General features: G+C 38.5%; 1 protein-coding gene across 1 annotated transcript; it reads right to left on the bottom strand.

Moving 5' to 3' along the window:
* Positions 1 to 1,540: 1,540 nt before the first annotated feature.
* On the bottom strand, positions 1,541 to 12,556 carry LOC124255865 (elongation factor 2-like). The gene is made up of 15 exons (XM_046689808.1): positions 12,411 to 12,556; positions 10,662 to 10,876; positions 10,286 to 10,482; positions 9,763 to 9,989; positions 8,914 to 9,159; positions 8,230 to 8,343; positions 6,727 to 6,865; positions 5,715 to 5,910; positions 5,127 to 5,265; positions 4,855 to 4,974; positions 4,212 to 4,463; positions 3,817 to 4,026; positions 2,771 to 2,953; positions 2,519 to 2,651; positions 1,541 to 2,042 (listed from the first exon to the last, which is right to left on the bottom strand). The coding sequence occupies exons 1-15, from the start codon at positions 12,411 to 12,413 to the stop codon at positions 1,849 to 1,851; spliced, it is 2,568 nt and encodes an 855-aa protein (XP_046545764.1). The 5' UTR covers positions 12,414 to 12,556; the 3' UTR covers positions 1,541 to 1,848.
* Between the last annotated feature and the right edge of the window lie 1,526 nt (positions 12,557 to 14,082).

Here is a 14,082-nt window from a genome sequence, read left to right as displayed (position 1 = left end):
ATCGCGATGCAGGGTCATGTCTTGACTGTATAGGACCGCATCGCGGCTCTCGGCTAGAGTGCGAGCTACTTTGGCCTTTCTTGCATTTACTCAATGAAACTAGATTTGCGAAACCTCACTTGAACTGGTGATCTGCAGAGTCAGTGGTATATGTGAATTCATATTTGTGACAATGTTTAATACGTGTGTGTATGGGCGAAATTTAGTCCAGCATATAACTAAACGACTTCGCACTATACCAACTTGGCTGGAATACGAGTTTATTCATATGAACTAAGGCGAAATTATGTTGCAAAATGTGTCATCTGTTATACACTAAATCGAAGCTCATATGTGTCATGCCCAGTTTTTGTCGAACTGGCTTGCTGATTTCACCAATGAAAACGGGCCACAATCCATAACCATCTGGTGAAGTTTTCGTCCCAAAAACAGCACATGCCCTCAAATCTTACTGAACTGTAACTTCAACTCAAGACTGTTTTTATCATTGACCAAATTGGCAAACTTTCAAACGGGATTGTCTCTTGTGCGACTATCCGACTATCCTTCCAAAATTGGTCGTATCTCCAAACCATTCATCAAAGTCATTGAAATTGTGAATTCCTGAATTTCCTCAAGGTAATTTGACCCACGTAATTATTGTTCAAATTCACTGAAAACATACCAAAAGAAATTTGGTTATTTTTTAATTATTACAGAAGTCGCTTCAATGGAGAGAAAAGCCACAGTACTAGCGAGTGAGTGGATTTAGTTTTACGCCGCACTCAGCAATATTCCAGCTATATGGCAGCGGTAAAAAAACAATCGAGTCTGGACCAGACAATCAAGTGATCAACAGCATGTGCATCGATCTACGCAATTGGGAACCGATGACATGTGTCAACCAAGTCAGCAAGCCTGACCAGCTGATCCCGTTAGTCACCTCTTACGAGCATGGGTTACTGAAGATCAATATTCTAAGCCGGATCTTCACGGGTCAGTACAAGAACTAAATGAATACAAATTGATTCAAGTAATTCTCAGTTAAATAGATTTCCATACGGGAAACCAAAATGGCTTCTCACTAGTCTGCCCTTAGGGGCCGTTCATAATTTATGGCTGGAAGGGGTGTGCGTGTGTGCATGTTTTTATGGAGAAGCATGTACAATGTATGTGCACTCCGCAATATTACACCTCAATCTGTAAATAATCATGTCAGGGCCACACAATCCAGTGATCAAAATCAAGAGTATCGATCTACAAAATTGGTGGGTTGGTTTGTCTGCTGTTCAATACTGCACTCACCAATATTACAGCATATGGCAGCCAGTCAGTGAGCCTGACAAGCATTTCCCCTTGGTTGCTTCTTATGACAAGCACAAGTTGCTGAAGACCAATTCTAACCTGGATTAGGTTTGGTCTACTAAGTAAAATATCTAGATTGTCAACGATGTCCTTCACAAGTGTCCAAGACAACCATACCATATTAGTATCACAGAATGGACATGTTTACATTCCTTTACAATGTAGGTCCAAATTCAAGACATGCATGCACAACAGGTAGTGTAGCACAATTTATTCCAGGTTTGTCATTTTTCTCTTAAAATGTGATGGTGAGCAAGCATCACTTTCTAGATTGCAAACATTTTGCAAGTGTTAACAGTCAGATGACATCAGAAAGCGGATTTGTTTTATTTGGCCACCTTTGTTAAAGTCCTCAGTCCAGAGTTTGTGATCGTCCACATATTTAGCACTTTTTTTTCAACTTTGTTGGCAATCAAGTTGCTTCATGTCCCAGTACCACTGATCAGAATTTAAATTACAGGTAAATACATGTGAAAGTTTGTTGAAGCAAAGATTAACGATAATTTACATCTTGTCCAGGTATTTGTCAAGTGGTGGTATTGTCTCGCTGAGACCCTTGCGTTTCCTTGTATCAGTAACAATGATGCCTGGTTTAGAAGTGCCATCTAAGGGATCTCCGGGCATAACCTGCCAGTGATCAAACACACACTGGGGGAAAGCCTGACCACCTGTTCCTGCACGAAGGGCTGATGTGAAACCTGAGGAAAGAAGCACATACGTAATATGAACAGTGACTGCCTCATTCAGATTACAAGGAAAAACATTCAGGAAAAAAACACGTCTCTTTCTTCTCAGTAGCCAAGTGACAAATCAGAGGATTTTACTATCATAGCCACTGAATGTTGTAAACAGTGGTAGTTAATGCAAGGACCCCTTCTACATAAAAAAAACTGTTCACATGACTTACAAGTTGTTCTATTACATACAAATGGCAGGCTTTACTTGGTCATCAATGAATTTACTATTTTTTCTGTTTGAAAAAGATGTGAACATGTACAAGCGAGTAGCTTTAATATGTTTGTTGATTAAGACTGCACTTAGTAATATTAAAGCTCTATGAGAGCTTTTTGTAGATATTCTTTTCTGGATCCTACAATCAAGTGATCAGAATTAAACACAAATAACCAAAACGGCCAACCCATAATAACCCTCCAATGCATTGTAACAAACCTACCAAATGACTCGTTTACTGGAAGGTAAGCCTTCTGTTGGCTCATGCTGGTGCCAGTAACGTCGTTGTCCTCGAACACATGACCACGTCGTTTGTTCAACACACCAAAGATTCCAGAGGCCGCAATACGGGGACACTGAAACATACCATTTTTTAATGTATTTCATGAAAGAAGAACGTTTCACTACTCTTAAGACCCAACCAAATTAACTAACCATCAAACGTAGTGCAAGTTCTTCAGTAGATTGTACATACCTGGATCTCTACAAGGTAGACCGGTTCAAGAAGCCTGGGTTCAGCTGTCAGTGCAGAGGCATAGAACACTCTCCTGGCTGTAGGGATGATCTGACCACCTCCTCTATGGATGGCATCGGCGTGGAGAGTCACATCTTGGATGTTCATACGTACAGCTCTCATATTCTCATCACACAAAACTCCCTGCAAACAGGAATGTATGGTGATAAAGGCAACTCCAAATACAGGACAAAGGAGTCTTAGCACTAAAGCAAACAAACTTCAGTTAGTTCATTAGGTAATTGACAATAACAAAGCCATTCCAATAAAAAACATGTAGGCAAACTGGAAATTTGTCATGACAACAGATGCCATACCCTGAATAATTCAGGATGGTCAACATTCACCCAATAATGTTCAGATGACTCTTTTGATCATGATGTACTAAATAATTGCTGAGTACAATCCAAAGACAGTTCATGTTACTAAACACTAACAGGCTTTAAATTCACTTCAGTGCGGGGCCCACTCCCCCAAAATAATCTTCTCAGTTCAACAATAATTCTCAAACTCTAATGCAGCCTAAGGTTATCCTGCAAAGATTGTTGGCCTGAAGGCACTCAATACTGTTATGGCAGGGTTAACTTGCCTGGCACCTGAAGGGCACACTTAAAAATACTTTTCAACAATACCTTTTGACAATGTTTAAAGAAACACATGGAAACTATTCCTTCATTGCCATTTCACTCAAACGTCCCCAAATATGCCATTTACTTCTAGTCCAAAAGCATTACACCCAGTTAACTTTTTCAGATTCAGACAGTCAGATGGCATCACCTATTACCATTGCCCAAGGTATTAATCCCAGACTGTGATCATGAGAAAAGTCGAAATCAGATTAAATTTGATGCTGAAAATGAACCATTTGTTGTAAGAAGAAAACTTCTGTTGCCACTCCTAACATATAAAATTCATCTTAAGACATTCTTAAGAACTTTTTAAAACAACTAGCACAAAGGTGAATAGTATGTAACAGAATAAACAGGAAGCCTGAATTCTGAACTCACATCCTTGGTGGCCCACTGAAATCCTGCCACAACACTGTCCTTGATTTCATTCAAGTATTGAACAGCTTTGGTGCAGTCCACAAGCATGTTTGGGCCAGTTCCCTCAGGTCCAAAACTCCAGATTTTTCTGGCTTCAGTCACATCAAATTCATACTTGTCTGCAAGCAAACGTGCCCTCTCTTTGAAGTCTTGTTTTGGTGAAACTGTACCCTGCAAAAGAAAATGAACAAGATCAAAACAAACCAAAGAGTTCACTTATTTCCCCCCAAACCACCCATTGTTTCATACCAGATATTCTTAAAACTCTTGAAACGTTTACATTTATTTCCCTTTTCCTAATAAGAACATAAACCATAATGGATTGCTACCACATGAAGACAGAGGTAAAACCGTACATCATCAATAGCCTTTGGTAGACCATCAGGCATAGGTGCAGCTCTACAGTGAAGTCGATTGTGCTTGTTGGGCGACTTGGACAAGCAAGTGATATTGGACTCCTCAGTTACGGTTTCCCTGTAGGACACAACTGGGTCACTCTTCTTGATAGGGATACAGGCATGATCCTCCTCCAGATCCTTCAAGCAGATCTCAAGATGCAGCTCTCCGGCTCCAGCAATGATGTGCTCCCCAGACTCCTCAATCTGACACTGGAAACAACCATGACAACTTGTATGAACACTGCTCAAGCAGACCAGCTGTGCTGTTTTACTAACTCAACAGTATACCAACTTGGTGTAATAGTCTGAACTAAACACATCAGTTACTGATCTTAAAAGCAATACCCCACAATGCCAAAGTAGTGTGCTTATGTAGACATACAATCAACTAAGTTCCTGAGCCAGGCCACCCAAACCATTTAGCCACCTGGGCCAACAAAAATAGGTTTATGGGTAACAATTCTAAAACCGAATCTAAACAAGACTGGCCTTCATGCCCTAAAGTATTGCAAGTACGGAACAACTGAATGTTATATATCTGCTTGCAGGAAATATTTAAGTAATACTGTTAAAGAAATTGTAACTGTCAATGCGTACATACCTGCACCATAGGGTCTGACTTGGCTAGACGTTTGAGACCTTCTACCAGTTTAGGCAGATCACCAGGGTTCTTGCACTCAACAGCTACTCTCACGACAGGACTCACGGAGAACTTCATCACCTGAATAACACATTCTTGCTAGTTCACTGAATTGTTCAACTTAAATTACAACATTGCAAAAACACAATGCAACTAATTGCAAAAACACAATGCAACTAATTTTGCTAAGTGCCAGCACATACACATTTTTAAGTTTGGACAAATTTGCATACCTTCAAGTTGTGGGCATTTTCGTAGGTAGTGATTGTTCCTGTCTTGACCAGGTACTGGTCAACTCCAACCAGACCACAGATGTTGCCACTGGGTACATCCTCGATAGCCTCGGTGTATCTCCCCATCATCAGGATGGTCCTAAGGAAAATAAAGCACAAGCTCAGACATCTACATCATAGCAAATAGCACAATCACTTGTAAATACATGTGCATATTAAACATTAAAGAAAATCCAAACAAAAAACACACTGAAAGGATATTTTAATACAGTACCAGTGATATTGCACAGAAATGTGGCACAAGGACATTTAAAGGCCATTTTAACTACTGACAGGACCTTCTACATCACTACCAGCTAGGCAAAAAATATGTTTAGTTCAATTTGGATGACAATTTGTCAATCTCCTGGAAACAACCTGGACATGCCATAAGATATAATCATATGACAGCACAACAATTCATCCAACAATCTGAAACTAATTTTTCCAGGTTCTGTTAACTTCTACTTTCCTATCTTTAGAGAATTCTAATTTGGGGGATAATAATTGTCAACAATAATTAGGAGCTTTTATTTCCAGACTTCTCACCTCTGAATGTTCTTGCAGTACAGATCAGCCTTGCTGCCTGGGACATAGTTGGGTCCCATGATGCGCACCTTCTGACCAGTGCCGACGGTGCCAGAGAAGACACGTCCAAAGGCATAGAAACGACCCTTGTCAGAGGTGGGCACCATCTTAGACACATACATCATCAAGTGGCCTTTTGGGTCACACTTCTTGATACCTGAATAAAGTTTTTAAAAAAACACTTGTTAAAAATTTGCCCATTTCATATAAACTTCCCAAATATTTCATGGAAGTACTAATTAACTTCAGCCTTTTTGTTGGTTCTAGAAATAAACAAGAAGACAAAGTCATCAATATACCCCGCAATGGCAAAATACTCTTCATGATTATGTCTACGAGTTATGATTATGTCACATATTTAGGTGTGTACATAGAAAAGTGGAAGGAGAGTATTGAAAGGGTTTAAAAGTTCTGCTCCAGAAAGGAGCACTATCACCAATTTCAGTCTAAGTCAAACTTGTCGCCATGGAAACGCCAAAAATATTTTATTCAGAATTCCAAAACTACCAAAAGGCACAAGTACACCACCAGATTTATATATGTGCCAAATTTGGTGAAGACATATTAAACGGTTTTAGAGTTCTGCTCCGGAAAAGACAAATGTGCACTGACGGACGGACTGACGGACGGACGGACGGCCCTTGGACATGTGGGAACGCTTGCATTTACACTTCAATAATTAAAAACATTTAAAGCTCTTACACTGATATGGAAATGTGTACATCCTGTGGCTTTGTGCACAATGCCAGCTAGACACAAATGAGTGTAGTATGTTTGTGTTCAATGGAACACAACGGAGAATTGAACCAGTCTTCAGTGCGGCCAGTGGACCGCCCCAGTTATTCTCGGTCCTTCACAGAAGTATTGTGCAGAGTAAAAGATCTGATGTTAATCGAACTCACCATTAATATCAGTTTCAAATGGCCTTTATGAAAGAAAATGAGATGTGGTCTGAATGTGTTTAGTTGTTTACCTGTAGCAGCTTCATCATCAAGGGGGCCTTCATACAGCAGCTCCATTCTGTAGAACTGGGCAGTCACTGGAGAGGGCAGGTTGAACACAATCATCTGCAACATGGCGTCACCAGCAGGGAGCCACTTCCTCATGAAGGTCTGGAACAATGATTCAAAGGTAACCATCACATTACTTCTACATCTAGAAACTGAATGAAGACATTGACTATTGTACTTGCCAGCTAACCACTGAATTCATCCTAAATGTATCGCGAAGGTAAGAAGATTTTATGACCTTACAAGGGAAGTTATGTTGTTATTGTTCAGTTAGCAAATCCTTCAGGTTAACTTCTGTTAGTTGGTAGTCACAAAATTTTAGTGTTGGGAATTAGTTAAAATCTCATAATTGATGATAGGTTCATTGCAACCGATCAATCATCGAAAATAATTGATTAGTGTAATTTATCATATTTTCCTGGTTATGTTTCTTGATGCACAAAACAAAGAAAAAACACGTAGTTCTTTCGGGGGTTTTGGGGGCAAATTGCACACAATGCATTTGCAAATCATGACTTAGTAACAGGCAAAACCAACCTTGTGAAAAATATTGTTAATGCAAACAAGTGTTCCAAAATTGTTTGTGTTCGATTATGAGAAAACATGATCGATTGCTTGGTTGTTTAGTCATTGCGACCAATCTTCGATTATTTCAATCAATCGGACCACCACTATAAAATTTCTGATCTGAAATTCATGCACAAAGATTTAACACTGATCGGCACTTCACATCAACTTAACCTAATGGACCTAGCATTTGGAGATGACAATAAAAGCAATAAATTCAGGGATAGAAATACTCTTTTTTCTAAGTGTGCCTTTCAGAAATCAAGTGTGCCCACATATTTTTAGAATCAATGACTGTAGCAAGGATGATGATCTTTTGAAATTTATTGTCAGAAAACAACAAATGTAACCAGTTTTCGGTTATCACGGATATGTCTTTGGCTTAAGATGGCTTTATGTTACATTTGTTCTGCTTTCCCATCACCTTTAATAGCTAAGAATCGTGTGAGAGGTTCACTTTTTTCAATATGTCTAACATACACAATTTACTCTTCACTAACCAAACTATCAGTACTCACAACACTGGAAAAACAACCAGATTTCTTTACATCATCCATCATAATTCCAGTGATTTCCTCAGCGTAAAAGTCAATAAATGTTTTTGCTTGTTTGTCATTTGCTTAAGTGTTTTGTTTTGGGGATTAAATGACTAAAGGTGTGCTATGTCTCTAAAAAATTAGGCGTGCCATAAGGGCACCAAGAACATTTTTTATCTGTGCCATTTCGATATTTACCATGCCATGGCACGCTAATACATGGGGTATTTCGAACCCTGAATAAATATTACCATAAGTGCTGCAAAGTTGAAAATAGACTGAAGTTCTGTGTCTGGTATATTTCAACACCAACAGGAACTTGACAATTTGTTAAAATCACATGCAAAATGACTGTTTGGTCACCTTCAGGAGGGGTTTTCCTTCCATGTCTCTCTCTTCAGAAGTCAATGGCACCTTTAGCTTGTCAACAAGTTCCAAAGCCTTCTGCTTTGGTTCGTTCATGCATGTTTTGAACACCTGAAAACACAAGAAACATGTTAGTTTTGTCTTAATTCTGCATTAAAACTACAATAAATCATGATATAGCTGATGAAATATGGCACTGTAAAGCAGCAGTTTGTGGGAAGAAATTCCAGGGAAAAGCAGCAAGTACATTTCCTTCATAATCCCTTTGCTGCAAAACTTGAAAATATAGAAATCCAGGGCAAAATAATACAGCAGATGCTAATCATGGCCAGACAGTGGAATTCTGGTGCTCCTTCACCACCTCAGTTACACCGATTTACAAACAGCTTTACAAAATAATAAACACTGCACTATGTTACACCATAATCAACACGAAATATCATCACTTGTGAAATCTGACATATTGAGAGATGGTACATATCCTGTGCTACCATTGCAGTTTGTGACATAACTAGTTCAAAGCTTGAGCCTAGTAAATTCTGTTTGATCTAGCAAGGTCAGATCAAGATAAAGTAACACTGAAAATGAAACCAAAAGCCACGTGTGGAGGTGGTAGTCTCAAATGTTTTTTCTTCAAAATACCATTGTTTATTGAAAGGTTCTGCTTCATCTTCTACACACCTTGTAGATTGGATCCAAGATGTACTGGGTGAAGCCTCTCTTGGCATCAACGGGTACACTTTGATCTGTCTTCTTGTACCACTTCTTTTCCTTCTTGCTGTAGAACTGGTCACCCCAGAGTCTCTTCATGATCAGCTTCTCTTCGATCTTGAACATGCTCACATACATACGGGCAAAGTCCTTCAGGGTGAAAGCCCATCCATGAAGACCTGCTCCAAATCCTACTGTTCCCTTGTTGGGACTGACCTACAAAATAGTGATTATTGTTACAATTGATACTACTAAGATTAATTCTGTTAGATTCCATTGATATCCATGGTGCTTATGATAACATTAGGTTATGATCAATGACACTGAATTTTCTGTTTGATCATTTTTGCAATTTGCTGCACTTGTGTTTAAAAGTTTAATGTGTTGCTTTCCCATCATTGCCAGATGTGATTTTGAAGCAAAGCAAAACATACTCTTGTACACTTTGGTTCCTGGCAAAGTGGCTAAAAATGAAACTATCGAAGCACCACAGTGTTATGTCACAGATCACATGCAAACACTGTTAGCAAGCTGAATAGTTAATATGCTCCAATTGTCAGTTTAAACATTTTTATTTACAAGATATGTTTTCAGCCATTCCCTGGTACTGACAGTCACACAGCTACGGGACCATTGTTAATTTAACAGTAAAAGAATGGAAATCATTGCTAAACACAAACACTGATGATGTAATCACAGTGAGTCAGTATGTCATGAATATTAAACTGGTGAATGAAAGTGAAGGAATGTATTCATCCAAGTTAAGAATATTTGTTACAACATGTCATAATAGTGTAAATAACATCAACATAAACTTACCTGAAGATCATTGTTGAAGTTGTCAGGGTCAGTTGGGTCTTCATCTCCAGCATAGGTGGCAATGATGACGTTGATGTCCTCAATGATCTTCTGGAAGGTCTGGTACATATCCTCAGTCTCCAGCTGGAGTGTCAGCAGGGCCAGATCCATCTTGTTCATCATGAGAACAGGCCGGATAAGTTCAGTGATGGCCTGACGCAGAACAGTCTCAGTCTGCACACACACACCTGCAGAAAATAAAGCCATGATATGCTAATGAGCTTGCATACACTAGCTTCTTAATCAGGGGCAAGAAAAGGAAAGACATAAATGATTTTCTTCCAGCAAAAGTTGGAGTACCTTGAAATTTACAGCAATATGAAATTCTCAGAAGAAAAGTTCTTTTCCATTACATAGATTTCTACTGATATTTATACTTATAACAATTGTAACATGCAACAAAGACAGGGATACTGTCTGCTCCATAATACTCTATAGGTTAAAACCTACTGGACAGAAAAGTGCTAATGTCAAATTCACGGACCTGAAACACAGTCTACAACCACTAGAGCACCGTCTGTTACTCGGAGAGCAGCTGTGACCTCAGAGGAAAAATCCACATGGCCAGGGGAGTCGATCAAGTTTATCAAGAAAGCATTGCTGTCCCTCTCCCACTGCTTTTCAGGCCTCTTAATATAGCATGTGTCCTTGTCGGCAACCTCGTAGTACAGGGAGATGGCACTGAATGGAAAACATACTCAATCCCAATGTCATAACAAAATGAAATCAAATAAAATATTCTTATAAAACACAATTTCAAACCTTCACATTCACTTGAAATAGCATACACTTTGACAACTGAAATACCCAAAGACTTACATTAAGTTTCAAACTTTAGCATTCATCATTTGCAAACTTACGTGGACTTGATGGTGATGCATCTTTCTTGTTCGTCCTTCCTGGTATCGGTGAACCTGGTCTCACCAGCCCTGGAACTGGCAATGATACCAGCTTTGCTGACCAGAGAGTCTGTCAGCGTAGACTTGCCATGATCAACGTGAGCAATCACAGACATGTTACGGATATTTTTCTTTTTGTCCATGATGTCACGGATCTGGTCTATAGTGAAGTTCACCTGAAAATATTTAGAGAAACACAATATAAAACACTGCAATAACAATGTAGGTACATCAGCATACATATCTGACACCATGGCACAAGACCTGAAAATTACGGGAAACCCTGCAGCTGTTGCTTCCCAACTGACTTTGTTGGTAATAATTAACGTACAAGTGTCACTGACAACAGGACCACCAAAGACTATAAAAAGTCTGTAATGTTCAGTTTTATACAATTACATTTTGAATGCCTCATCAATATCAACATTGTTTCTTTCCCTAATTAGTCAACAGGGACACTCTATTGGGGAATTATTGGTAAACGCTTGGAGTGCCAGCTTTGCTGATCTGCAGGATTTATTTTATTTCTTTCACAAATCACATTTAGGGTGATCTATAATTTGGGCTGAAGAAGCAACGGAATCAAGGCACACCTTTTATGTAACTTTTAACATTAGACTTCTGAAAAAGGCCTTTTGAATTTAATTCTTAAGTTTATTTGGCTACCTGTAATTCAAAGACAGCAGGGATTGGGAAAGGCAGGTTCCATTTTGTACATTAGAATTAAAAAGGGCCCATTAAAATTTTTGAAGTTTACTATTGATACAAGGGCAGTGGCCCATTCTAAATTCAGAAAATGGCTAATAATCCTGAAAATGGCCCATTGTCAAAGTTCTCTATCCCAATCCCTGAGACAGTGTGCACCATCAACTCTTTGAATTTTGATACAAAATGTCAATACACTGAGGTGGTAGTCTTGGTGGTTGGGTGGGTCCTTACTGCACCATGACTTTGCAAAATATTGTCTACTGTATCTCTAGTTTTCTGACCCCAACCACTGACTAAGGATGAATTAGATCAATAAACATTTTTTTTTTCAAGTTCGTCAGGTGTGTGTGTGTGCAACCAATTTAAACTTCACCTAACCAGTTGACGACAGCTGACATTAGTGTTTCACTAACAATATGATCAATTGATGATGACTTACGGAAAACGAGAAATGTTATCAACAGATCAACTTTAACAAGTGTCAATGACCTTATGGCAATTCTGAAGCTTTGTAGGGCCACACAATACTGTAGAATTGATATGTTTTCTTGTACATATACCAATCATAGAAAACAATATTTGGATGATTAACTTTATGACAGATGTGTGTAAGTGGGTAACTACGCAGATATGTTCATAACGTGAAAACACGGTAACTGCATGTGACTGAGGCAGACATTACGCAGGCCTGTGATCTGATAATGTCGCACTTATGATAATGTATACATCCAATACCTTAATATTAATTAACAATTAACCGATCGCTCTATGTATGTCAGTTGTCATTGCTAACATGTCTTTCAGTGTACGATCATATTGAAATCGAACAGACTAGGTCATTTCGGAATATTGTGTAAGAGTTTGACCATGTTGACAACACAACAAAATATGGATAGATATATCTCACTAAATATACGTATTAGTACATCTAAATTCAGCAAACAGAGTGATCAAAGTCTAAACTTTCAATATATGGGTAAAATATCTAAAGATGAAGCTTACCATCTTGGATCGAGTTTCGATTAGACAACCCCGCTTTCTGACAAGTCGTCTTTTCGGGGAACCCGAATGGAAAAGGCTGAATCTTGCTCACGTGACGTCACTTGTGAAATTTCCGGTGCCACGTTTTAGGAGGAATTACAGAATAAGCGATGTAAGGAATCACAAAAACTTCCAAATATTATGTTATTAGATTCTGTATATTTTATGACACTAACAGATCGCATTCATCGGTACAAAAATACGAAACTTTAACGTTGAGACTCGCAATACACTCTATTGTTGCTTCATAAAGTCTTGATTTTAGTAACTGCCAATGAAGTCAAATCCCTGACTTTCACGACGTCATGCAATCGTGAATGTGCCTGAAAAAAATATACGTTTAAGCATTTAATAATCACAACTGCACATTCATCAAATGAAACTGTAAGAAAATGTGGGAAGTTTGACATTAATTTGATTCATTAACTAATTGTTCTGACAACTGATGGCAGTATTAACAAATTACGTGTCCAGGATTACCTAGTCTAGATGACCCAAGTTTATGCATCTTTTCTCAAACGCATTTGTTGCCAATTTCATACTTTAGTGTCGGCATTATTTTTTAAATTGCTTCTGATTTAGGAATTATCTGTTTTTTTCTGTTTCCTTTTTAACCTAAACTAAATTTCCAGACAAGTTGCACGGTACAAGAAGCCTACATAAAACCTACAACACTAAAATTAATTAGCAATTTTTAAATACAAAACATACCATTTGTTTAATTTAAATACAGATTTAACATTAATAGTTAAATTAATTTCACTTTACATTGTATTGGGTTTTTAAAACAAAATTATGAACAAAGACTTTTAGCAATTTTAGTTGCGGTTTCCAATCAGTTCAACAGGCTTTTTGGTGTCCTCAGCTGTAAACCTGAAATAACTTGCTTATCAACGCCGAAAGATTGTTTGTTGGATACAAGCAAGATAGGTAAGTGATGTTTTGTCTGTTTCTTTTAAAACTTGAATTATATCTGAAAGAAGATGATTTTTTAACACTTTATTTTTCATTTGTTTGTCACATTTACCTACAAACTTATATGTTGCAAGTAATATTATGTTAAGAAAGTACTGGCATAAACAATGAGAGCGGTTCCAGAAGTATGGTGACAGTAGGTACATGCTGTTGGTGTAGCTGTCGATGAAGCAGCGACTTTACATTAACATGGGCAATACTGGAGACGGAGTCGTATAAGTGTTTGTCTGTCCCTGGGCAACGACGTGTCACGCCGCAGTCAGCGATATGGCCACTGTGACAATAGGACAAGAACGTGTCTGTGTGAAAATGCGGTTCATAGCACAAGTTCCCTGCTGTGGATCCAATGTGCAGTCAGACATTGTGACCCCCCAATCCTCATTATAGTCTTCAGAGGGGGTCCCCCTTTAGGTATCCTGCCACCGCTAAAAGGTATTCCGGATGTCACCGTGCGGGATGCCATCAAATGTTTATCTGGTACACGGATGCCGCTATTTCAATGTCGAAATATATAATCGTCTGTTATCTTAAAAGAGAGACAAATAAAAACTCTACGAGCTAATGTGCTCACGTGGTCTTTTATTCTATGTGAACGTTTTAGACTTTATTTGATATGGGTTTTTTGTTTTGTTTGTTGTTTAACGCCGCACTCAGCAAT

Source organism: Haliotis rubra, unplaced genomic scaffold (genome assembly GCF_003918875.1).
Source record: "Haliotis rubra isolate DU_JTF1 unplaced genomic scaffold, ASM391887v1 Scf61, whole genome shotgun sequence".
In the NCBI taxonomy this organism is placed as follows: domain Eukaryota; kingdom Metazoa; phylum Mollusca; class Gastropoda; order Lepetellida; family Haliotidae; genus Haliotis; species Haliotis rubra.
Note: the sequence above shows the minus strand (reverse complement) of the source record. Positions and strands in the feature narration are given on the sequence as shown.